Source organism: Accipiter gentilis, chromosome 21, assembly GCF_929443795.1.
Source record: "Accipiter gentilis chromosome 21, bAccGen1.1, whole genome shotgun sequence".
NCBI lineage: Eukaryota > Metazoa > Chordata > Aves > Accipitriformes > Accipitridae > Astur > Astur gentilis.
The window spans coordinates 4,239,140-4,264,603 of NC_064900.1; the positions used below are offsets into that span (position 1 = coordinate 4,239,140).

At 47.0% G+C, this 25,464-nt stretch overlaps 1 protein-coding gene across 1 annotated transcript in view; it reads left to right on the forward strand.

The window, feature by feature from the left end:
* Window positions 1-969: 969 nt before the first annotated feature.
* Window positions 970-25,464, forward strand: part of ARHGAP31 (Rho GTPase activating protein 31) — a 61,476-nt gene continuing 36,981 nt past the window's right edge. Inside the window, exon 1 of the mRNA XM_049824723.1 lies at window positions 970-1,112. Within this exon, the coding sequence (XP_049680680.1) occupies window positions 1,013-1,112 (100 nt within the window). The 5' untranslated portion in view covers window positions 970-1,012. The remainder of the gene's footprint in view (window positions 1,113-25,464) is intronic.

Below are 25,464 nucleotides of genomic sequence, written 5' to 3' on the forward strand. Positions count from 1 at the left end.
AGATTTACTGGAGCAGCTCCTGGTCTCTCTCCTCCTCGCCGGCCCCTCCTCGGGCCTTTTCAGAGCTGAGCGTTGGTAGCACAGGAAGCGTCTGACCGTGCTGCGGGCTGCGGCTCAGCTCGCTGTGATTTCCTCTCAGGCAGTCCGTTATCTGTCGGCTGTCAGGACAGGCTTTCCCTCTTCCCCCCCCTCCATCCCGTCCCCCCGTCCCCATCCTTGTCCCCCAACTCCTCTCCCCGCCTTCCCTCAGCTTCTCGCACACACACACACATGCACTTTACTGCCAAAAAACCGTCCTCCGCCCCCCTCCTCAGCTAACTTCCTTTCAGCATTTTTTTGAGCTGGATAATCCTAGGATTTGTAAAACGGGGGAAAGGAGAGAGCGAGCGAGCGGGAGTCAGGACAGGAAGCTGGTTTCTCATTCCTCTAACTGTCCGAAGGCAGGAGGAGGGGAAGGGGGGGAGCCAAAGAGGAGCCTTGTGCAGACTCTTCCCTGGTCCCTTTTCGTTAGTCCGTTTGAACTTCGAGTCTGTTCTGAAAGCCGAGAGAAGGACGACCAGACTGGGACGCTTTCTGCTGGAAGCGGCGACAGCGTGGCTGACGAAACCCAGAAGGTGGCCGTGGAGGGTCCCGGGACCAAGCTGAGGGAAAGACGTGTCCCCCCCCACCATTGCCTGTCCCCAGCTTGCCAGCTCCGATGCGGGCACCCGTCCACCACCCACTTCCCTCTGATGAGAACCCTTCCGGGCTCGGGCTATGATCGCTGCTGCTGCCGACTGGGGAGTCTTCTCTCGTCCTGACCTTCCTCTGCCACAGGAGCAGCCCAACATCTGGTGGGGATTAATGTTTACTTCTCTGGCTGGACGCTGTACGGGACCCCCGATGTTGCTCCCTGGGAGCGGGACACGGGCGGTGGTCTGAGGAGAAGAGCGAGATTTTTGTCGCCCAGCGTGAGGCCGGGGGGGAGGGGGGCAAGGCAGGAGGGGGGCGAACCTCTTTTGGGACTAACCTCATGAAGAACAAGGGAGCCAAACAGAAACTCAAGAGGAAGGGAGCCGCGAGCGCGTTCGGCTGCGACCTGACGGAGTATCTGGAGAGCTCTGGGCAGGATGGTAAATGCCTCTTTATTCTCACTCTGGTTGCGGAGGAGCAGAGCGCGCGTCCCCCTTTCCTTTACTGGTAGGACTGCAAAGCGGAGCCTTCCCAAGGCTGAGGGCTAGACAACCTGGAGCTGCTTTATCCCCGGGAAGTAGAGTCACTGCCCGGTTATTCACAATGAATGAACGATCGGAAGATTGCTTTGGTGACGCGTCTGCATGACCCTTGCATGAGCAGTGCTGTGTGTGGGGAAAGGACTGGGCTAGGGCTCTCGGGCTGCCTAAGTATGGACAGAGGTGGCCAGCCTTACGTTATGATGCCCTCTCCCATCCGCCTGGCTGCGGAAGGGGGTAGCAGGCTTTTAGGGAGCTAGGTTTGGAAATCAGAACTGCATTTAGCATTCCTCCTCCCGGACTTGGAAATCCTCCCAAAGTCCACAAGACTAGAGTGCTGCAGGGCTGTAGGGAGAACTGGGAATGTCCCATCTGCCTCTCCTGGACTCCAGTACAGTTCCCATATCGTCCTTTCGCTGCTGGATGGAGACAGGACTGATACTGGGGGGTGGGGTGGAGTAGGGATGGGTGTGAGGTGAAGGGGGCAGCTGAGCTAATATTTTCACTACCTTGCCTGTTATCTTTCTCTCCTCTCCTCCTCCCCCTGACCTCCATGCCCCCAGATATCAGATGAGAATATGGTAGCTCAGATGACAGGTAACTGCAATAAGATCAGGGGGTTCTGAAACGGTCAGTCTTGGATGAGAGAAGGAGCAGAATAATTTTTCTTAAAGTGGCTTGGATGATGAGAGAAGCAGTGGAGAGTTTGGCATACAGAAAGACCTGCAGTTTAGCAAAAGGAAAAATAAATATATGCCTGTTACCATCCCTGATGTGAGCATTATGTTCCAGGTTTAGTGTTATATTCCAGTTTGAATTAACTAACTTTTACCAATGTCAGGCTACTCCAAGCAAAAAAAAGCTTCTAGCGGCAATGTCAGCTTTATACACGCAGGGCTGTACAATCAAGTCTTTCATTTGCTGATGAGCATGGCTGATGAAGTACAGTGTGGAACTGCACTGGCGGAGGGATGGACTACATAACAGTAGCTTTTTCCATTGCACAGTGAAGAGGGCAGTACATGTATCACTAAGATAAAATGTTATATATGTGAATTTATTCAGGTATGGGGGAAAACCAGCCATTCAATTTCATTGTGAGTTGTCCATAACAATTACCGTATCTTTTAACTTATATAGCTCTTAATAGCAAATGAATTGAAATAGCAAAAATAACAGCCTTAATGAACTGACACCACTTTGCCAGCGTGAGGTACAGATAGATAAATTCCATCCAGTGCTACCATGAGCTGCCGCTGTGGTGGAACAATTTACAGCTGTTTACAGGAGCACTGAAAAACAACGCAGGGAAGGCAGGCACAGGCAGTATATTCAGTTGAAGCAGCAAGGGGGATTTTAAAGGGAGAAACATAGTTACTGCAGTTGAAATTAGGCCAGAACAGCAAAATTTATTACCAGAAATCCCATAGTTGTTTTTTTTAATATTTTTTGGGGCACAAGAAAGAAGGACATTGTCTCAAGTCTCATTTGTGGGACGATTCACAGTTCCAACCTACTTATCTCTCCATGCTGAGGAGCAGTGGGGGAGAATATGAAGTTCCTTTCCCTTTATACAGTACTGCTATTTGCTGAATAGCACATCCCATTGCCCAGTGCCGTGGGATCCAGAAATGAAAGACTCAATTGTTATAGGTTTATTGGAAGGTTGTAAGTAAGTTAGACTGGTACAATTCAGTTTGTCAGGACAGGGGGAGAAGAAATGAGAGTATTAGAGATACTCATTTCCTTGCTAGTAGGGCTCTCAGGATCAATAGGACTGTGACCAAGTATGCCAAAGTGACATCCTGGGAAGAAATCAAGGTTCAGATGTCACCAGGACATCACAAACTTGCAACCCGTAACTATGAAACAAAATTAGAAGAGCATTTAGGGTATGAGAGATGGTTGATTTGGGGATAGTTGAATTGTCCTGTTAAGAATTGTTTCCAGGGACAAGTCAGTGCTCCTGCAAGCAGGGGATTTGGTAGAGACGTAAAGCAGTAAGTTTCTCTCTGCTTTAGCTAGTACTATGTGTTTAACTGGTGGGACGCAGGCTCTGGTTGTTCCCTCCTTGGAAGCAATGAAGATGTAAGACACTTCATGGTATCCGGGAGTGATGAGGAGGGGGAGAGCACTTTGGCTGCTGCCCAGAAAACATTCTGTTGTGGACCTTTGTGAAAGCAGGTTTTCAAACGCACCCAGAAGGGCTAACTGGAAAGGAAGAGGAGGCTGCAGGACAGGCAGGACCCAAGTCAGATTGGTTGTGCTTTCATGCTCAGGTCTGCTTTGCGCCATCCTGCAGTGCTGCTTGTGTGACTGGTCCTGCACACTCGCACAGGCAAAGAGAAGCAGAGAACTGTTTTGCTGGTGCTGGGGATGGCAAAGGTAGCACAGGAGATGGCCAGGCTAGTGCAGACAATTCAATTTGGCTTTTTTCACTCCAGATTAGTACACAGCCATTACAGTTAGGGGGTGCTGCACTACTTGCATGGTGCTTTGTGGAGGAGATGCATGACTTGAGTCCCTACACGGCTGCAGCTTTTGAAGAGCAGCTTGTGCTTTCTGCAAGGACCTTAGTCCCTGTGTCGTTGCCAAATTCCAGTGGAGAGAATTATCTTCTGCTTAAGGTATCAACATTTCCTCTCCTGTCATTTAACTCTTTAATAGCTTGCTATAGTCTGCTTCAGACACGGCTGCGCTTCAGTGAAGGGTGAAAAGATCCCGCTGTCTCTCTTACCAGACAGATGTACCTAAGGCTCTGTTATGAAGAGCTTTGTGATAATACAACGAAAGCTGCGGTAGAACTACAAAGTATTTGAGAGCGCTGTAGATGGAAAGACTTTAGCAGGTACAGTGAGGTAGCTCAGAAGACTAAAAATGTGATACAAAGCCTTTAGCCCTAAGTTGATTCTTCAGATCTCAGCCAGGTCAGTGGCGATGGACAGATGTTGCTGTCTGGTGGCTGGTTCGAAGCTCAGATGTGTTGAATTTACTGTATTTCAAGTCAGTTCCTGTCACTACCACATTTGACCCTACTTGGCCTTTTCCTGCTGGCAGTCTCTACACAGAGACTGGTCGAGCTCCTTATGGGGGCAGACTGCTATCAGTGCTCCCAAGCATTTAAAACCATGACTCAGGCCACAAAAATCATGAGATAAAATAAAAATCAGTGCTGGGTTCTTTTTCTGCTTTCTGTTTTCTGAAACTTCAGTGTGCATCTGAGTTAAGTTTTTAAGTCTTCCGCCTGGCAAGAGGGCTAGAAACTTGGGGAAAAATTAGCTTTTCTTTGTTCCCACTAAAATTCTCAGACAATTACTTTAATAGCAGTGGATGTGAGAAAAAGCTCACATAAGACATAAAAGAATGGTGGCTGGCAATACCACTGAGTAAAAGTCATCTGATTTCACGTAGTTCCTCTTCTGTCACTGACAGCACTGAATCCGCACACGGGGAGGCAAGTGATCTTTTGGCATGTCAGAGCTTCACTAGAAAGCAGTGTCAGGCGTTGGGAATGGGTAGGCACCCATGCAGGAGGAAGTTAGTGCTAATGCCCTTTACTAAAACATTTTCCTGTGTCAAACTTTATTAGAAGTGGTGTACGGTTGCAATGGAGATAACAGATATTAGCCTTGAAGGATTAACATTAGAGCCATGTTTTGGCCTCTTGATAACTAGCCTGGTTTCCAGAGGAGAAAAGCACATAGTCCCTCTACTGAAGTCTGTGGCAGCTGCACATCAGACCCCAGTTCCTGTAATAACAACAGTATAATTTTCTAGTGACGGATAGGCCAGCAGAGAAGACAAGACGCAAGGTTGTCCACAAACCTCAGTTGGGGCAGGACAGTCTGGACTGCTTAAGAAAACAGTCAAAAAGAGTAGTCTTGCTTCTGGTTATATCACAGAAATGCTGTAAGAGAGGGCTGAAAAAGTCAAAGCTGTTAAAGTGAGAAGGACTAAGTCAGAATGGAGTTTAATATCCCAGTACTTCTAACTGTGGGAGATTCAGACTGGGATTTCAGGTACATAATCAGGGACAACTTCCACTTTTTAAAATGGAAATATGCACAGCATCTACAAAAATTGGATTGTGCTGGTAAAAGATAATCCAGTCTTTTGCATAGGAACTTCTACTAATTCAGACCTACCTTTGCTTCATTTGCCTAGAGCCAGGTAGGCCAGGGAGAAAGGTTGAATCATTTCCGTCATTTTTAGCATGATGGTGGCTAGATGTTGGGATAGGAGGTGCTGCTACCAGGGCTGCAAAAAGCCAAATCTCAGATTAGACGCCTTGTTCTCAGGGTGCAGGTCAGCTCTGTGTGTCCGAGCTTCCCCTATTTGCTGGAGAGTTAGTTCTCGTGTTGCTGTACCCCTCTGTGGTTTCTTGCACATCTGTTTCCTGCCTGATGTTGTCTGGTTGGGATGCAATGAGCTCAGCTTTTCCCCTTAACCCCCTCCCACACTCCCCACAGCTCCCTCAACGGCTCTCATCCTGAGCCTGTAGCACCCAAAGCACTTTCCCTGTCTTTGTATAATGCTGGTTGTTGGCTTTGTTTGTTATTTGCTGTAGAAATAGGGCTGCTTCATTTGAGGAGCTTTGAAGCTTACCAACTCCCTCGTGTTGTCCACTTGAGGCTTCTTCTTGCCGTGGCAGAGAGCAGGGCAGGCCAGCAGCACTCCCTGAGGCTGGGAAGGGAAAGGGAGCTGTTGTCTGCAAATATAGCACAGGGAGACAGATGAGGAAACCCTTACGAGTCCCTGGATAGTAATACGGGGAAGGAGACAACACTATGGGTAGCCCATAAGATATTCTTCTATGCTGCGTGGCTGTGCAATGACTGCTTCTGCCTTGTCACAACTGTATTTGAGTGAAAGTGTAAGGAAAGTTTTCATTTAGTGTTGGTGGTCTCATAAAAACGTGGTTGCTCTGGCTTGCACTGGCTCCCCAAGCAGGATCTTAACCACTTTTCAGAGCTGCAGTAGGTCAAGACTTTAGGATAGGCAAGTATTTCTGAGGGAAAACAGTAACAATAATTCAGCGGTAATATACTTTGTACAAAGGAACGGTGGCCTTGGATACTCTTTGGCTGTTTTGGTACAGCCCCTTAGCATGCTGTCTTCTGCCTGATTTTGATGCTCTATGTTTCATTGTGAAGCTACCTTGTCCATACTCAGATGGATGAGGAGATCTGTCACTCAGGAAGAAAGCGGTTTGCTTCAAGAACAGATTCCCTTTGGAGTCAATCATTAAACCTGCTACCCAGATGTGAAGCAGCTTTTCTGGGTCATGTGGCTTTCCTTCCTCACACTTGCACGTGCAGCTGCATGTGTTTGTGGGATAAGCGCATGCAGGGATGTGCGTGAGGGTGCATGCAAGTCCATAGCACATGCAAGTGTGTACTGCTCATTTGTGCATTTGTGTCCACTTATATTTTTTTAAGCTGCTTTTCCTGTGTTGATGTTTTGTAGTGAATGCATGCCCATGCTTTTGGGTAGATGCTTTAGATTAGCGATGCATGAAGAAAGTCCTGGGAAAACTGCTGAAGGATCATTAATGGCAATGTGGAGGATAAAGACGAGGCCATTTTTTTTTAAAGTCCCCTTGGAAAAATGAAAATGCCACACACTCATTTAATCTGCTGCGGAAGAATGAAGAGCTGCATTCATCCCGCTCTCAAAATTAGAAACTGTGGCACTGGGGATTTCTGTCTCAAGAACTGATCGAGCTGAAAAGAAACCTTCTTCTCTTTCTGTAACCATGTTGCTTTCAATCCAGATCTCTTCCCTGACCTACCTCACTCTGAGGCTATGCAAACACTTGTCTCCCTGCAAAGAAGGAAGCAGCAGGGGCTAGGAGGAGAATGGAACAAGAACAGCCTCTTGGGCTAGTTTGAAATGCATTAGTCCTCTTTTTTTTTTTTGGTCAGGCGTGCTGCTGCAGTCTGCTCTACATTTTCACACTGCTGATATACTAAGAAGCCCCATGACCCACACTCTGTGGGGTCTGTCCTTGGCAGAAGTCATGCAGCCTGTGTGGATACTTAAGGCTGCATCCCCTCATCTTTGTAATGGGAGCAAAAAGGGTAGTCGGGCTGTGAAGTTTGGGGGCAAAAGAAGGGGGACTGTATTATAGTATAGTGGAGGGGAGCCGTGGCAGAGGGGCCCTGAGGGCTAAGTACATGAATTGGCAGTTGAGGAGCTGGGCTGGGGTTGTGGGGAAAACAGCTCCTTGGCCTTTCAGTGTCTGCCAAGGCAAGTCCAGCAGACAGGGGACCGAGAAACTCTGCTGCCAAAATGGATAGTGTGTGGGAAATTATTAATAATGGAAAGGTTGCTTTTTCTCCACCCGTTCTCACAAGCGGAGCATCACATTATGAGTCCCAGATATCAGCCTCTATGGCAACAAAGTGAGAGCAAAAAGACACCGGGAACAACGGGAGCAGAAGCCATCTGTCTGCTTCTGTTACTCCGCTGTTCCTCCTTGTTTTGGATGATGCTTGTGTTACTTCCTCAATCTGTTTCTGGTTCCTGGGAGATGGATTTTTGTGTGTCTGTGGCACAGAGTTACTGCAGTTAAACATTCATGTTGCGAGCTCAGCTCCTTGTTCTGTATTGGCTTTCCATTGCTAGCGCTGTGTGATTAGCAGAGAGCTCTTCCATGCTGCCTCCTGCTTTACATTTCCCTTACCAAGCACTGCAGGAGGCACACGTGTCGTTTGCATGCACTAAGCCCCACTTTGATCCTGCCTTCTCCCCCACCCCCTGCGAACAGCATGAATCACGTCTTGCCTGCAGATTCTAGATTAGAAAAAATATTTTGATTTAGCAAATGTTTTCTTTTTGTTGGTAACAGCTGATTTCATCTGAACTTGGGAAACCAAGGAGTAGGGACTTCATTGCTTGTGGTATCACAGCTCTCAAAGGTTCAAGGAAGTAACTGCAGTGGATGAAATGCTGGCAATGCACAGGGTGGATGTACAACACAGGCTCATGTAGACATGGTGAACAAGTAGTTTGAGAGATCCCCAATTGTCTGCAGTGCTCGGATCCAAAACGTTGGTGTAGGCCTGTTTCTAGTTTGGAGAGCTCATGACATAAACAAAATACTAGACAGCTTGCATCTGTAACTCAGGCTTTGCGTATATGACACAGTTCTATAGCAGCAACATTTGCTGGCAGTCAGGGTTGTGCCAAAGATTTATGTTCCAGTGTTTCTCCTTTAACGGTAATAGGGGAAATGAAAACAGCCTGTCAGTAACGGTATACCCAGTCCTGCTCTGACGGGGCCGGGGTGCGATGGCTGTCAGATTGACTGCCCACATCACAGCTTGGACTGGATCTCTGATCTGCACTGGATGCAGTTTTCCTAAGTGTGAAATATAAATGGAGGGTGATAAAAGGATGCGTTGCTAACAGCATCTACCTCCAGTCCTGAACCACCAACAGGGTGCTAAACGCGCTTAGAGCTTTGACATGGAAACCTGCAGATACCTTATTACAATACAAAGGTTGCTACTTGGCTCCACTGCTGGTTGTTTTGAGGGCAACTAGTGTTGCTAGTTGCCTTCTAGTGTCTACTTTCCATACATTCCCAGAGCCTCAAACCCCAGCTGTCCTTTGTTCGTATGCCAGAGCCTTCAGCTTCTCTGCTGATAACTTCAGTGAATGTGTTTTGCATTGTCAACAACAAAAAAAAATCTGCAGCATGTTTACAATGGACACAGACAGAGAACAGTGTAACATAAATTGAATTTAGTGTTAAATTAAATAATGTGGGGTAACTGTGCTGACTGTATTATTAACTTTCATACTTAATTCAATAATGTAACCCTCTGTTTTCTATATTTATCTGAAACCACAAGCAGACTTTCTAGTCTTCTGCACCAGTGTGATTGCAGATATGAAAGTACTTACCATGGGCTTACGACCTAGCTTGTTGTCAAATGTTTAGGCCCTTGCATATAGTGAAGTTATAGACACCAATACTAAACTTCACCCTTACTCAAATGCCAGATCAATGCTATCATTTTGTGTGAGAGCGAGGAGGTCAGTCCCTAATGCTGCAAGTCTTTTTGCACACACCATGTAAGCAGACAGGGAATTCCCAGTCGTCTTCTGCCTCAGCCGCCTGCCTTGAACACGACCCTGCAGCTGGATTAGATTCCCCATTTTCAGCCTGGTGAAGGCACTTTTGATCTTAACAGTGCACCAAAAGAGATAGAGCAAAACCCGTGCCTTTTGCACTTGCCTTCAGTTCCTCTGCCTCAGTTGCTGTCCTCCTGTTTGGGAGCAGCAGCCTGGCTTAGGCTCAAACCAGCATACGTCCATCCTGGTGCCAGTAGCTGATGCTGTGTGTGACAGCCCCAGTTCCAAGCAATGCTGGGTTGGCTGGATGGCTGCTTCGACTCGGTAATTTAATGTCTATATAGGAAAAGTTACCTTAACAGCAGTAGAAAATGTTACAGAATCACAGAATTACTGAGATGAGCAGGGACTTCTTGAGGTTATCTAGACAAACCCCTCTGCTCAAGCAGGGTCAGCTTGAGCCAGTTGCCTAGGACTGTGTCCAGCTGAGTTTTGAATATCGCCACAGATGGAGACTCCATAACCTCTGTGAGCAACCTGATCCAGCCTTTGACTACCATCACAGTAAAAAAGTATTGTGTTCAGATGGAATGTCACAGTTTTTAATTTGTGCCTCTTGTACTGTCAGGAGGCACCAGTGAGAAGAGCCTAGCTCCCTTTTCTTCATTCCCTCCCATCAGGTATTCATTCAAAACGATAAGATCCCTCCTGATCCTTCTCTTACCCGGGCTGAACAACCTCAGCCTCTCCTCAAATGGGAGATGCTCCAGTCCCTTAATCATCTTTGTGGCCCTGAGCTGGGCTAGCTCCAGTAAGTCTGTCTTGCACTGGGGAGCCCAGAGCTGGATACAGGACTCCAGGTGTGGGCCCACCAGTGCTCAGCAGAGGTGAAGAATCACCTCCCTCAACCTGCTGGCAACTTTCTTCCTAATTCTTCTGGTGTTTCTAGTAATTTATATGGTTTCTATCAGAAATCGGCCTTGGTATCCCAGCCTAGGCTGGCAATTTCAGTCAATAACTAACATGCAATTGAGACAATGTAAGGGATCCTTTCTGCCCTGGTTAATGCTGAAAATGAATTGTCTTTTCATAAAGGGCCCCCGTTCTTTAGCAGTTTCTGTGGTCTTGCTGCTGGCCAGCTCAAATGAATTAATGTATGCTTTACATAATACGCTGATATGCTGGATCTTACGAAAGCTATGCAGAGCTTTGGCGTAATAGAAAGCCTACAAATAATGTTGTGAAGCAGCACACCTTTCTCAGGTGGTGGTTGTACAGCCCCTCCCAAAGGCACTGTGCACCCAGCTGGGGGCTTGTGACTGGACCTGTTTCTTTTTCGGTGGTTGTGTTACATGCCCTTCTCCAGCACAGGGATCGGGCAAGGGGAGGGGAAACGTGCATCCCCATGCAGGATTCTCAGCTGTGGCTGCTGCTCTCAGAAATATGCCCTGAGCAGCTGAGCTGGGTTCATAGCCATTTATCTCCAGCTCCTCTCTCTGCCCTCTTCTACACTCAAGGCTCAGCTAACTAAATGCCTTTGGAAATGCTATTATCTCCTGTGCTCTCTGGGGCCAGGAGCAGCTTGAAGATTTATCATCTGGAACAGGAGGCTTTGTTTAGTTCTGTAAAGCACAGAACAGTTAAAGAAAGAACAAAAAGTAAACCCCAAACCAAATGCAAAGCTCTCTTTACATCTCACGTCCTTTCTTTGCTTTCTCCCATCTGGGAACGTGTGTGCGTTTGGTTTTGTAATGTCATTAAATACGGTCACATGGTGAAATGGTTAGAGGAGATATACCTGCATCTCTAAAATAGGGATTGAGCATCCAAAGGGCCAGGAGACATTCCTGCTGTAACTAAGTTGTGTAACTTGTTTCCTAAAGAGCGTTAGACAGGAGACCAGGTCAGATTCTCCAGTACAAACTTCATTTAAAGGATACCACTGCTGGTTTTCACCAAACACAGCAGCATTAGTTCTGCCTTTTTTTTCTGAAAGGTGCTGACGTGCTTGCAATCTTTCTCTACATGCGGGATGCAGGGCTGAGAATCCAGGCTAGATCTGTGCCTGATCTCACTGTCTATATTCACTGGCTCATCAAAAAATGCTGATTTAGCAAACCCAGAACACTGGGAGAAAATATGGGGGGAGTGAGGGGGGAGGGGGTGTTTATCTGGATCTGAATATTTCAGTTGGGATATTTTGATACTGTTTGTATTCTGTATTTGGCATCTCAGCAGTGAATGTGACTGTCAGTCCTGTTGCAGACAGGCAGCTTGGCAGCACAACGGGGCCAACCAGCATGTGGAAACCCCTTTGCTCCATGTGCAAGTAGTGCTTCTTTTTCTATTCATCTCTCATTACGGTGCTGCTGGTAGTGATGGCAGTCACACCTCAGGAGGTTCAGAGGTGTGATCAGGCAGGGTAAGCCTCCTTCTGGGTTCCTTGCATCTGCGCTGTAATTTGTGTGAAATAAATAAGCTGTCAGCAGGACTGAATTGCTTGCTTTCCTTATGCAAAATTAGAGAGGGGAACAGCTTCGCCATTTTGCTCTTTCTCTTTTTATCTTCCTAGTGTGCTCCACTTGGTATTGCCTTTTCCTTACCCTTGCTCTGGTGAGGTAGTTTCAGATACATGAGAGGCTAAATGAGAACAAACTCTCTTGTGAGATTTATTGCATCTTCTGCTTCTAATCAAGCCAGAAAAATAGAGCAACAGACTTCCTTCTGTAATCCTGTTCTCTCCCTTCCAGTCCCGGCTGGAAACCAGAAGTACAACAAGGTAGAGGAATGCAGCAAAAAAAGTTAAAACAAATGTCCTGGAATCTCTAAAAGGAGCGTGGGGTTTGGCCTGAGGCGATGGCTCAGGGTTACAGAGGGGGCATGGGGGATTCTCCCTTCTCTCAAGTGTTTTCAGTTCCCCTTACTTAGCTGGGGTTTTTTTGTTTTCCCTCCATCCCCTCTATTTCAATAACTTTATTGCCAGGATGGCAGTACGCGCATGTTGCCAAAGTCAATACATCAAGCGTCTGCGCCTAAGGCGGGCTTAGGAGCGGTAAATAGGAAGAGCTGGTTTTGATCTATTGAGTCAATTATTCTTCCTTCCTGGCTCGATTGCGAGTGCCAGTCACATATTGCTGCCCAAGGTTTGCTGTGTAGAGCCTCAAACAGGGTCTGAGTCAGGAAATTCGGTTCCGGATCCCAATAGCTTCAGTTTGGGGTCCCTCTCTAGACTTGGCAGAACCTGGATGAGGAGGGACATCCTCCTGCAGCTCCGTCTCTGGGTCAGCCAGGCGCAGGTGACCCAGTACCCGCTGTCCTCGGGCAGCAGGCAGAGCGTGCTTCAGAGGCAGGGAAGGAACCAATGTAATAAATACAAAGAAGGGCTAGGAGTCCTAATTAGTCCTCACTTCTAGCCTGCTAAAATACACATCTGCCACTCTGCTGCAATAATGAGATTTGAGGAGATTAACTGGATACTACTTAGGCTTCTAAACATGGCAGCTCAATAAGCGTGCTGCTGTTCAGCCTTAAGCCGTGCTTGCAGCAATTACACCCTAAGCAGGTTTATGTCTGGTTAGCGCTTGCATGGGAGTTGCCCCAAAAAATCTGCTGCAGGAATGGGGTGGGTGATTCAGAAGATGGCAAGCGTAGTATCAGTTCAGTCAAGTTGCTGCCTTGGCATCGTTTAGGGAAATGTTGCCGTTTGGGCACAGGGTAAAACAAGGGTCCCAGTCCTTTAAAAAAAGCCCTGGTTTACCTTTTGTTTCTAGGTGATAGGGACTTTTTTACTCATGTACATGCTGTGCTGCATCTTTCCCTTTCCAGAAGCAAATTCAGCTGGAGCCATGATTTGTTTTTCTACTCAGCGTCCTAAACTGTCACGTAGTGTTGCTCTGCCCAGCTCAACATCTGCCACCTCCCAGCCCAGAGGTGGGTGGAGTGAGTCTTGTTTTTGCAGTTTGTGAAATATTTCAGGATGTAAGGCGCTCGTTAAACTATCGGTGTTAGCTCTTGAGCATTAAAGACAGACGTGAACTGCAGCTCTGGATCCTAAGAGCTTTGGAGGCTTATCCCTACCCTAATAATGGTTCCCTATTTTTCATACATTTCTTACTACAGATTTGAACTCACTGCAGGATGGTAGAAGGATTTAGCAGATGGACAAAGGGTGACAGCAAGGCTTTTCTTTGCAACATTATATACCTATGAAGCAAATTTAAGTGAGCGTTGGTAGAAAAAGGGGGAAGAGACATGTGTTTTCTCTGGGAGAATGGGAAAATGCAGAAACATGTGTTCCTGCCTCTTGACAGAGAAAGTTTGCAGGATATGAAAACATTTTGCATACTTGTGATTCAGGGGACAGTGCAGGTGAACCTGACATCAATTCTTGTGCTTAAGGAAAGATATTTTAGCTTGCAAAAATAAATGCCTTATTTCTATCCCTTTCCCCACTTCTGCCTCCTTGAAATGAGCCTGAGAACAAAGTGCTACTTGCTTTACCACAGGGTGACAGCAGTGTGGAGGTTGGGACGTACAGTGCAGTCCTGTCTCTGCAGTGCTTTCAGGCCTTTGGTTGGGCTGTGGTGGTGAAAAGCGAGACCTCGGCCGATGTGGGACAAGGGAGAGAAGGCAGCAAGCGTGGCACTGAGCACTGCTGAGATCTCCAGGTGGCTTCGGGGGGCTGCTCGCAAGTTCACAGGGAACCGACTGCAAACAAAAACCTGGGTATGGCAGGAAAATCCTCTCCCGTGTCTGATGAAGGCTCCTGTATTAGGGTTTGAATGGGAAGTGTTCAAGGGGCTTTTCTCTTCCCCACCCATTCTCCCCTCCCTGCGTCGGGGCGTTGTGGTTTCACATAAACCTCCTGTTTATTATGGGGGAGAAGAAGGGGTGAGTGCCATCTCTGACCCACTCCTTTCCTTGCAGTTTGCATGTTAATTAGCTTCTCCCTACGAGACAAGCCCGCAGCCCAACAGAGTGGCAATTCAGTGACCGAACAATGTCCAATTATCTTGGTCCGGGGAGCAAGTGGCCGTGTCCCTGGCCAGATGGCTCTTTGAACTCACTTGGCTGGGCCAGTAATGCTGCTTGGGAGATCTGACATGTGTCAGTGGTTTCAGCTGAGTGCTTTTGCGAGCTACCAGCGGCACATTTGTCTGAAATATTGGGAAGGGCTCCACACGCACCCTGGGCAGTGCCATCCACTCCATGTCCCACACCAAAGCAGTACTCGGGGCTAAAAGGGAGCATGGACGTTCACATGTGAAATGAGATTTTGTACCCTCAGCTTGGCTTCCTTTATCCCGCATCTGGTTTGGTGACCTGGTGGAGATGTAAGCAGCTTAGAAGCACACCTTTTGCTTTTCTCTTTACATTCAGGTGTTTGTATATGAATGAAGGCTGAATTGCTCAGATATTGGAGTTTGAATTGTATAGAGCAAAGGAGGTGGTAGGAGTCACACCAGTGGCATGCCACAGGCTATGGCCAGCTCTGCTCCTGCCATGGCTTGACTCAGTGAGAGACCTGAGGCCGCTCCTTCTTTTTCCATATCCTACTCCCCTCAGTGGTTAAATGATGCTGGTATTTTCTTCTTTTTGGTACAAAGTTCTCAGTTGGTTTTATTATTACTATTAAATGTGGAGGGTCTCAGCTGCTTTCATCACCCAGTACTGAAAAGTGGGTTCTTGCAGCTGTGGGGAGTGCCACATTGAATGACAGTGAAGGCAGAAAAGGCTGGCGCTTGCCCAGCTTGCCTGTTTCAGGCAGGCCTCCTACCAAGAACCTCAGAGGGAGGTGTGAGGAACACCAGGGTGGCATTACATACCTAGAGAGGAAGGTTGCTAGCGCTTCCTTCTGAGTTAGTGAGGCCTCTGCCCTGATACGTGATGTTTTAGCTTTGAAGAGAACATGACAGCCATTTACCACCTAACCTCTGGGTCTAGGAAATGGAAAAACAATGCAGCATCTATCTGAAATAGCAGAAGAGATTACCCTAAACTGGAATTCGGCCAGGATACTGTCTTTAGTTCTGCTAATCTTGCAAAAAAAAAAAAAAAACCAAGAAAAAAAAATTGCTACAAAGACTTTCTGCAAGACTGCAATCTTCATTTTATATTCTCTGACTTAGAAGGGAGAATATGCAATAACACAGCTTTCTCTTTGCACACCAAGGGACGTGGTTCATTATTGGATCATGGAAAGGACTACCCCTTACAAGTCACCACCAGCAATTTCAATTGATTCTGGTTTTGGGACCAGGCGCAACCTTAGGTTATTGATAGAAGCTAACGATAATTTATCCAAAGAAACAGCTGGGAGGGAAGAAGTGTGGCAGAGAAAAGAAAAAGGAGACCAGAGGGAACGAATGGGGAAAGGGAATAAGGGCAAAGGTGGAGTGGAGAAAGCATGTGAGGAAATTCCAATATGCTTGAAACAGAGGAGGGGAAGGTTGGAAAAACTAGTCTGAGAACAAAACTGACCATATTGGAACTACTGGAGACTGCCAGTGTATGCTAGAAGAGAGAGGGCTATAAGTGGGAGCAAAATTCAAAATCCTGGCAGCCTTGGTAGTAGGGCTAGAGCAGAAGAAAAAATGCTTTTCTGAGTACAGACAGCCAAAGGATAGACAGGAATAGTGTTCATCAGAAACAGTGGAGAATAAAGGAAGATGCTCACAGTGCCAACAACTTTTGTTATCCAAAACTCTTCTTCCAGATTCTTACCCCAAACTGAGCCAGGGCGAGAGGTGAGGGAATTATTTCTGGCTCCTTTCAGCCCTTGAAACAAGCTTCGTTTTGTAAAGTGGAAGGAGATGCCATTGAGTTACTGCATTGCGAGTGATACATTTTTTCATCAGCTAACTACATCTTTTCATTCCCCCTTTGGTGCCTAACTGGTGTTAAAATGAGCTTCAGTCTCTCTGATCAGTTCCAGAGTCTATGGGTGTGAGCAAGAGCAGCTTTGTCTCACTTGGATAAGCTTTCAAGACTTAACATTTAAATGTGCTCAGCTTCATTGCCTGCTGAGGGCGTGCGGTGCCCCAGCTTCCTTTGCTCTGGAAGCCTGTGCTATGAATCAAAACTTCTCTGATTTTACAGTCTCCAGTAAGTTCCTGCTTTTAGATCATGCAGTTCGTCCCCCTTTGAGATAGACCTGTGCAAGGAGATGAACTTAGCCTGGTGGTTTTTTTCTTCTGAAACCCATCAGCCATGTAATAACATCAGGATACAGGTCTTGGCCTGAAGTGTGTGGCTCAGCTGTGTTGGCTGCAGAGAACTGCAAAGGCAAAGAGACGATTGACTTACACGGCAGCACTGTAGCTATCAAAATGTAAGGAAGTTTGATTAAGTATGATCTCAACGCCCTTTTCCTGCAACACCCCTTCTTGTGTTTGCAGTATGTTTGTTAGTGTCTCAAAACCCTTAGTACAGCAAGATCCAGGAGTCAGAAAGACAAAAGAAACACAGCCCAGAAACCCAACTCCTTGGCATTTGCCTTTGAAGAAACATAGACCCTTAAAGGATTATTTTTGTTGCTTCCTCTTTCCTTGGTTCCCCCAAGCTTTGTTATTCCCCACAACGACCGTATTTACTTATTTGCCTCTACTCAAACCACTGGACAGACAGGGGCTTCATCAGGGACCAGTTTAGCAGGACTGCTGGAGTGGTCAAAACAATGGGCCTTTAATCAGGGCGCCTCCAGCAGCCGCTGCTGGCCAGAGGTTTCTCTGAATTCCCAACATGGAACAGTTGCCTCTTTCATGAAGCGCCTGTGGGATGAGCACAGGATTGCTACACCCAAAGCATTTTCATGCAGCAAGGGCTCTCTGAAAGGAAATGCTGCCGAGGACACCGCCTGCGATGCCCCAAGCTACTGGGGTGTCCAGTATGAGAGCCTCTTTCTTTCAGGCCTGGGCTGTGTTTGCCTTCCACGTGCAATCTGTGAATAGCTCAAGTCTGGAAAGCGTTTAGGAAAGCGTCTAACTTTTCTCTTAAAGGAGAAAAAAAAAAGAGGGAAAAAAAAGAAAACGTCAGGGGTAATGAAATAGTTTCCAATGACTTGATGTAGTGTGGCCAAACCATTTGTAATAATTTCCTTTAAATTCCTTTTATATAGAAAGAATTAAATATGAAATCATGAATCAGGAAGCAGTCATCCTGCCAGCCAGTGACATGTACAGAGAGATCAGAGCAAAGTGAGAAAGACACAGAACAGCAGGAGACTTGCAAAAACCTTTTTTAGTCCTCTCTTTTTCTTCCTCTTTTTGTTTAGTGTACACATCCATGTAGTACTAACATTTCTTACCCAAAAGAAGCTGCGGGAATCTCCTGCTGTTCCTTGTCTCTCCGATGGCAGCCCTAAACCTTCCTGTCTTGATGCGTCTCATCTGTCTGTGTTTCCTGATGGATTTTGCAGTCCCCAGATGTTTGGATACCTGATTCATCTCAAAGGAGACTGTGAAGCATTAAGTATTTTTAAATAACCAGCTTTATAATTGCTTTGTTTAACTTTGCAACATTCTGAACTCATATAAGGCAATAATAAAAATCACTGGTGTTTTCCTTCAAAGGATTTTGCTGTTGCTGCTTCTAAATTTGTGTGCGCACAATGGCTTTTGCCTTTGTGCTAGCAAGGTTATAGCCTTCCTTTTTCCCAAATTCATATTTTTCCAATTCTCTTTTTTCAAATGCTCTATAAAGATTCCTGTCAGGAGTGCCCAGGCTGTTGTGTAAAAGAGGACTGAGGCCTTGTGTCTGTTTTCTACAAAGGTCTACAGGTCTACAAATCTGACTTGAGTTGCACCTGAGTTTTGTATATCTCAAGAGCCTGCTTGGATTACACTCCAGAGGTCTGGCACTGGCCTCTGCTGTCTCCTGCCCAGAGTGGGAGATGAAGATGCCTGTCTGGATCCCAGCTCATTTTGAATTGGTTCTTCTTAGATTGCTCTGATCAGGGCTGAATTTGAAGTACAGGCGCCCGAGTTCAACTTCCCTGAAATCCAGGGTGTTCAGCCGCAGGGTTTTTATCTGAGTCTGTCTCTAGCTCAGTAGATAGATACTGAGAGTATATACTACAGGCCAGGAGACTACAGATGCAAAACATTATAGGCTTTAAAATGTCACTAGCTGAGCACATAATGGATATTCTTTGGATTTTATGATTAGTTGTTGTGTTCTGTTGGCCAGTGCTGCCTTCCTGATGCAATTCATAAAGGAGTCTCAGGTCACAGCCAGGCAAACCAGCTAAAAAGTGTGGCCACTGGGAATGCCACTGTCTTTTGCAACTGAGCAGGACAAGCTTGCTGATGTACACCTGACTGTGACTCCCATCCACTTTGCCATCTTCCCATCCAGTCCGAGTTCAACAAGTCATCATCCACCCAAACGTCTGCTTGCATACTGCAAAACCAAGGGGGTTATGAACCAGACTATGCTGCTAAATCATGCCATTATGCCCAGCATTTCAGATCAAGGGTAGTGCATTATGAGCGGGATTCATACAACTGACTCCCATCTCTACCCAGAACCATCCTAAAACCTGGGATGGCCCAAATGCTGTGTGTGAAACCAGGCTCTAGCTCTACATGAGACCATCTGTGCCCAGGGGACCAGGGCATTGGTCTGTACTCCGTGATGGCCGTGTCTACACTTCATGCATTTGTATTGATGTGTCTCCCTGCAGCCCCTTTCCTACTCCACTCAGGTGGGCCAGGGGCACAGCTGGCCTCACTGAATGTCCCCTGCCCAGCTGTCCTCTGGTGTATGAAGCTGTGGAGTAGAAGGGAATGTGGAGGGCTGTGTGGCAAAGTTGGACGGAGCAGGGCTGTACAAGCCAAGGGATCCGGTTAGGAACATACTCCTTGGCTGCACATTGGATCACAAGCTTTCCCTAGCATGGGGTTCTTGGCACCCCATGTGTCCTTTCAAGTGCTCCAACACATAGGGTCTCTCACAGCGAGACAGAAGAAGTATAAGGGATTCACAAGCTGGCAGAGAAAGGGTGTCTTCAGCTTGTTACTGTGGCTCTGAAAAGTTTTCCCAGCACCTTGCAGCACTCTGACACCTTGCCTCCTTTTCAGCATACTGCCTTTTACCATTGAGCTCCTCCAGAAGCACAGGCTGCGTGGCATCGGGCCAGCTTCTGACCTCAGTGACACTCGTATAAATCTAGGATGCTGCAGCCAACTGGTGTGGAAATACTTAAAATCTGCATGTACAGCAAGTGTTCCCAGCCGTAAAGGGGCTTATGATTTAGGTTGGCGAAACAGCAGAACAAAAGCAACGTCTACGTGATGTGGGTACTTGCGAATCTCCCCTGTGACAAAGTGCTTCTGCAACATCCATGCTTTGCCTGTTACCACCAGAGTGAGCCACAAATGAGCTCCAGGGAAGTCCAAGGAATGCACCAGAACACAACTGGTGTCAAGACTGAAAAAAAGAACCAAATTTTAGGTGGATTTATCAACAGCAGGTAGCGCTGTTGTGGCATTGAAGATGGTGGTAGCATCGACTCCAAGAGAAGTAGATTGTGTTGGCCTAAATCTCTTGAAGGACAGACTGCCGAGAAAGTATTGGTAAGGTTGGATATGTATCAGAGGAGGACTCAAATTGAAAGCTTCGATGTCAGTACTTGGATTGGAGGTTCTGGAGACCTGGAGACAAGGCTTTGTCTGTTTTGAGAGTGCTTGACCACAGAATGACCTTCCTTAAATGAAGCCAAGCTGCAGACAAATATGATCTTTTTTGAGACATGCTGCAAAATTCCTCTTTGGCCAGGGCCCTTTTCTGCTGTAATTGGAGAAAATGAATAATAAACAGTGCAAAAAAGCATTGTGGTAGGAAAAGATTGGCTGAACCTGAGAGGTGCAGAGCAGAGAGCAGGAAGACCCTCAGCTCATTCCTAAATATGATCACATCCTTAACATGATGGCTAGCAGGATAGTGCAGCAGAGCAGTGCTACCCAGGCTCTTCAGGCTGAAGCCAAACACGTTATTTCAGAACAGCTGAGAGGCCATGACCGATATTTAGCAGCATATTGACAGGCAAAGCAGAGAGAACAGGACAAATATCCTGGAAGCCCTGAGGATCCTCCTCGGTACAAACACTTTGCGTGGGCAGAGGAGTGATGCTAAGGCAATCCTTACTGGGCAGTGCAGGCTAAAAGTGGTTCCTGTGATGGGGCAGAGAAATATGTCCTGTGGTTGGTAGTTGACTCATAGCCTATCTTTTTTGCCATCCCTCCTGTGAACTGCTTTGTGATGCTGTGACGGTGGGCAGATAACTTTTTGCAGGTACTTCCCATGGCTCAGGCAGAGCCTGCTGGGCTCTGCCCAGGCTCTTCTATAACTTTGCAGGGAACAACATGGGTCAGCAGTGCTGTCTGTCCCCAACTCGCAGCACAGCCAACGCTGATCAAGGAACCAACGAGGTCCCAGGTCATCTCAGAGCGGCCCTGGGGTCATCTGGGGTGGTCACAGGCAGTGTCCGGGGTATGACATACCTCTGTCCCCCCACTGGGACTTGAGAGAAACCATTTCCACTTGGAAATCAGTATAGAGCTAGAACAGCCGTGAGGGCTCTGAGCTCTGACAGCCCTGCAGTCTGTTGGGTCAGGAGGCAGCACTAACACATATATTTTGAGCCTTGCTCCGGAAAAAGTGGGGAACATCTGAAGGGATGGATATCTATCCCACTATCGGAGGAGAGCCCTGAGTTCCCAGCATGGTTTCCCGTCCTCCTGGCAGCATCGGCAGCTGCTGGTTTGGAACAAACAGTCTGCGTGTCCCTGTGCGAGCCAGGGCAGCTGGAGGTGGATTTGTTTTCTGTTGATTTCATGGCACTGTTGCTGCTTCAGGCCACTGCCTTGGTGTGAGGAACAACAACATCCTAGAGGAGACACCCAGTGAATTGCTGACTGCTTCACGGCTACCCAATCTGCATGCCCAGCGTGGGAAGCGGTCAGACCACCCTGACGGCATCAACAAAGCCATCATGTTTGCTGACATTTCAAGGGAACAGAGAAGGGAACAAAAGCTGGGAACAAAAGCTAGGAACAAAAGTCTTTGATCCAGTTTAGAGCTGCAGTTGGAAGATATGGGCCTGAATCGTAAATGTCAGATCCAAGTGGCTTTTTGCTGGGGAGGGATTTTAAACCTCAGCCTAGGTCCCAAAGGTGGGGTTTGAGTTTGGTCTCCGTGGGAAGAAAATTATGCTGAAAACTGAGTGCCACATGAAATGAAAATGAAAGGTAAAGAAAGGAAACCAGTGGATAGTTGAGGAGACGGAAGAAGTCAGAAGGCAGGGAGTGCAAGAAGTTTGGTATAACTGATCTGTGAACAGACAGGACATCTTTTCCAGTGAATTCAGGCCTCCCCTCCCACCCCCCACCAACCTCCCTTCCCTGAAATGATCAGAAATAATGCAGTTTCTCCCCAGATAGCCCTTGGGTAGCTTCTTGCCATTACTGTGGTATTTAGTTATGAGAGAACCATTCAAGAGGAAAAAAAGAGAAAATAATTAGAAGTGAGACCAAGCCACAAAGTGTGGATCCAGTTCCGAACATTCCTAGGCATAGGGGTACTGAAGTCTGGTCTTTTGGTACAAGGCTAACTTTTAGGACAACCAACCCAAAAGGTTGCTCCAAGAATCTGGTTGACGATCTCTGACTCAAATGTCCTCTGAGATTTTAGTCTGTGTGCCCAGATTTTGGCTAGAAGTTTGGGTAGGGAGCGTCTTTCTGGTTTGGTAGAAGCTTGGGAAGAATTGACTGTCTCCCAGAAAAACACATCTCTGTGAGATTTGCAAATCGACTTTCTGGGTCAGTGATTCTGACAAGCCAGTTGCAATCTCTGCATGGTTTACCAACACCTGAACTTTTGAAGGTAAGTTTCTATTTACCAGGAGTTCAGATACAAGAAAACTGGATGTGTGGTTTAGTTACAGAGCGGGAATCAAAACCATGGGCTCTAACCTTAGCTCTTCCACTAACTCATTGCATAACCTCAGGCTGCCAACTCATTTCTGTTTCTCATTTTTGCACCTATGGGATGAGAACGATACTTATCCTCTGTTAATTCATGACTTCTCGCCAAGGGGTTAGATTTTTGCTGACGGAAACTAAGCACATTCTGTGAGACTGTGCTGGGGTTTTATCCTCACAATGGGGGACGTGAGATACAAGCAAGATTTCAAATGAGGGTTTTTTTGTATCCCGAGGGTTGAAAAGCAAACCCTAGGACACTCGCCTCCTTTTTCTCTTGTTCATTGACGAGAAACACACACAATTTCTGGGCTTCAGCTTGCAAAGAACGGTCTGCTGTCCTCAGAAGTGTACAGAGAGGAGCAAACACTAGCCAGTCATTGATGATATCACTTGATATCCATTATAGCCGGTTCCTGTTTTGCACTGTGCTCCATCTTCCCATACCGCAAGACTTCCTTTCATGTGGAATTGGAATAAAAAAGCAGAAACTTTCCCTAAATAAAAATTCTCCAAAAGGTTACATTAAGTTGAAAATAATGATATGGAAGTGAACATATCTCACCTTCTAGAAACAATATATGGGAGTATTCCTTTGGTTGAGAAAATCAAACTGAATCCCTGTGTTCTGGTGAACCATTTTGATCCTGTGAAATGCACACTTTCCCACTGGAAAATCATTCTACTGGAAGGTTTTCAAGTAGCCTTTCTTCCCGCATGCTTTAGTATCCAATTTAAACTCCAGCTGCTGGTTGCGGTTGTCCCTTGTTGTAGTGAGTGCTGGCACTATATGCTTTCCTTTATAATTAACACAGCAAGCTCTTCCAGGGGATCTCACTGTGGTTTAAAAGGCATTGCCTGATAACAACACGGGAAGGCTGGCAAGATTGTTTTGCCTTTGTCACAACAGCTCATGGAGGACTGTTCCCTTCAGAGTAATCTCCTGCCTAATTTTAAATAACCAGGCAGCGTGGCTCCCACCCCCTCCCTTGAGAAGGCAATTCTACATGATACTGTGTCTCACTCTTAGGAGGTTTTTCCTACCATTCAACCTAAATTTCCCCTCATAATTTCATTCAGTCACTCCTAGTTACAACCCCTTGATCATCGAGCAAGCCCTTTCCCTCCGTGGTATTTGCACGCCGTGCAGACCGCTATTGTGCGCATTCGTTTCTCTCCTGGTAATTTGGGCCAGCTGTGCCTATTTACCACTGCCACTTTGTTCTTCCTTGCGAGTCAGTCCCTGTAGATCATTAGAGTTTCTGCTCCTTTTCTCTTCCTCCTCCCCATATGCAGCGTGGTATCCTGTTTTCCTTGTAACTGTAGCCATGCTACAGGGCTAAAAGATTCAAGGATTTTTCCATTAATAATCCCCACGCCCTTTTCCTGGTCAGTATATTGCTTAAGAGGGATTGAGGTAATTCATTCACGAATAGCAAGCCGTACTAAAAGAGAGGGAGAGCGTGATAGGAAAATGTGAGCTCGGCGGAGCCCGTCTCTCTTGCGTGCTCTTTCGTCAAAGTTTTATTCTCAGAGCAGCTTTGGAAACGGGGCCCCATCCTGCAAAGCCCTCACAGGTTTTAGCTGGCACTGCCAGCTGATAGGCAACTTTCAGAAAAGCCATTGACAATGTGTAAGCTGGAGCTCCCTAAAAAGTGGAGGGACATGTCCTCTCCCGGTCCCCCATCCCCGTGTGCGAGCAATGGCACAGCTCCAGCTGTGTTTAGCCATGCAGGGTGCATCTTCTAGGGCTGGGAATGCTTGCTTAAATATCAGCGCTGTGAATTTTGGCAGCCCTGGCCAGCTTCTGCTGTGAGAACGTAGGTGGTCTCTTTTTTCTTTGCATCTTCCACCCGCACCAGCTGTCAAGATTTTGCAATTGCACCTTGAGTAAGAATTTCTTCTTGTGAAGAAAACTAAGCCCCAGTTCACTCCCTTGCAACTCCGCTGGCTCTGCCGGACTTGGGGCCACATCTGCTGCTGGCTACAGTTGCATGAGGCTGGAGTAATTTTGTCAGCTTCCGTGGCAGTTTATGGCCAGAGATTGGAAGTGTAACCCTTTGCTTAGTTCCTACAGTGACATAGGAAGATGACCAGGCATCAGATAGGAAAAGGAGGAGAAAAATCACATTATAACAATACATTTTATTGAAATACACATGAAACTCATCCCGGAGGACCATCAGGAGCAGCAGCTGAGAGTCTGAGGGAAAGGTCCTGTTCTGGTTATTGCTAGGGACCCCTTAGTAGACCCCTCCCCACTCCAACCTGTTTGGCTATAGTTTTAGATGTGGTATAGAAAATGCTGGAGGACTCTATTTCCCCAGTCACGGGAAACCTCTGCTTGGAGGGGAACATGACCTAACGCAAGCCAGCTCCTTGCCCTGTGCGGGATGCCGTGGGAGCCACGTGGCTGAAACGCTGTGGAAGGCAGGCAATGCCGCGGCCACGGCTGGCTGTGCTCCTCACGCTCTGCCCTGTTGTGTGTCCCCACCATGATGGAGCCCATAATCACACGTTCCCAGGATGTTTCTTACACTGTGCAGCAAACTGATAACCTCCTGGTGGGAGTTGGGACAAGCCCATCAGCTTCTCCAATGGGACAGATGCAAACCTCAAACGCCATGGACCAGGGGAGGTCCAAAATGGCGTCTGGTTAGGTTTTCCCTGCTCTGCTGGGGCAGTGGCTCATGCAATGGCAGTTGGTGAAGCTGAAATGCTTCAGCTTGGCATAAGCCGTGTTCTGCAATTGCCGTCCAGTTTGTTTCTCCACTGTTGATGAAACAGTGCTGGCAACGGTAGAGAATCCTCCATTTGAAAGAATAAAAATGAAGGCAACGGTCTAGCGTAAAGGTCTTGGCATCTCCCACAGCTTATGACAGCGCTGCTGGAGCATGGGGGCCGTGGCTGTAGCTTTTCTTTTGTGAGCTTACATTCCTTAGCAGTGGGAAAGCGGCAGCTGTAATTAGTCTCTGATGTTCTCTGCTAATAAGTGATTTCTCTGGTACTTGCAAATACCGGCATCCCTGAGACATAGCTCTATTGTTTTGAACTCTTATCTCTTCTCTCTCCTCCTCCTTGAGAGAGGCCCCAGATGTTCTTCAACATTGCTAGGAAAAAAAACCATCCACCCCTGCTCCTCCCCATTATATCCCTGTCTCCGCTAGCTTTTCTTTTCTTTTTTTTTTTTC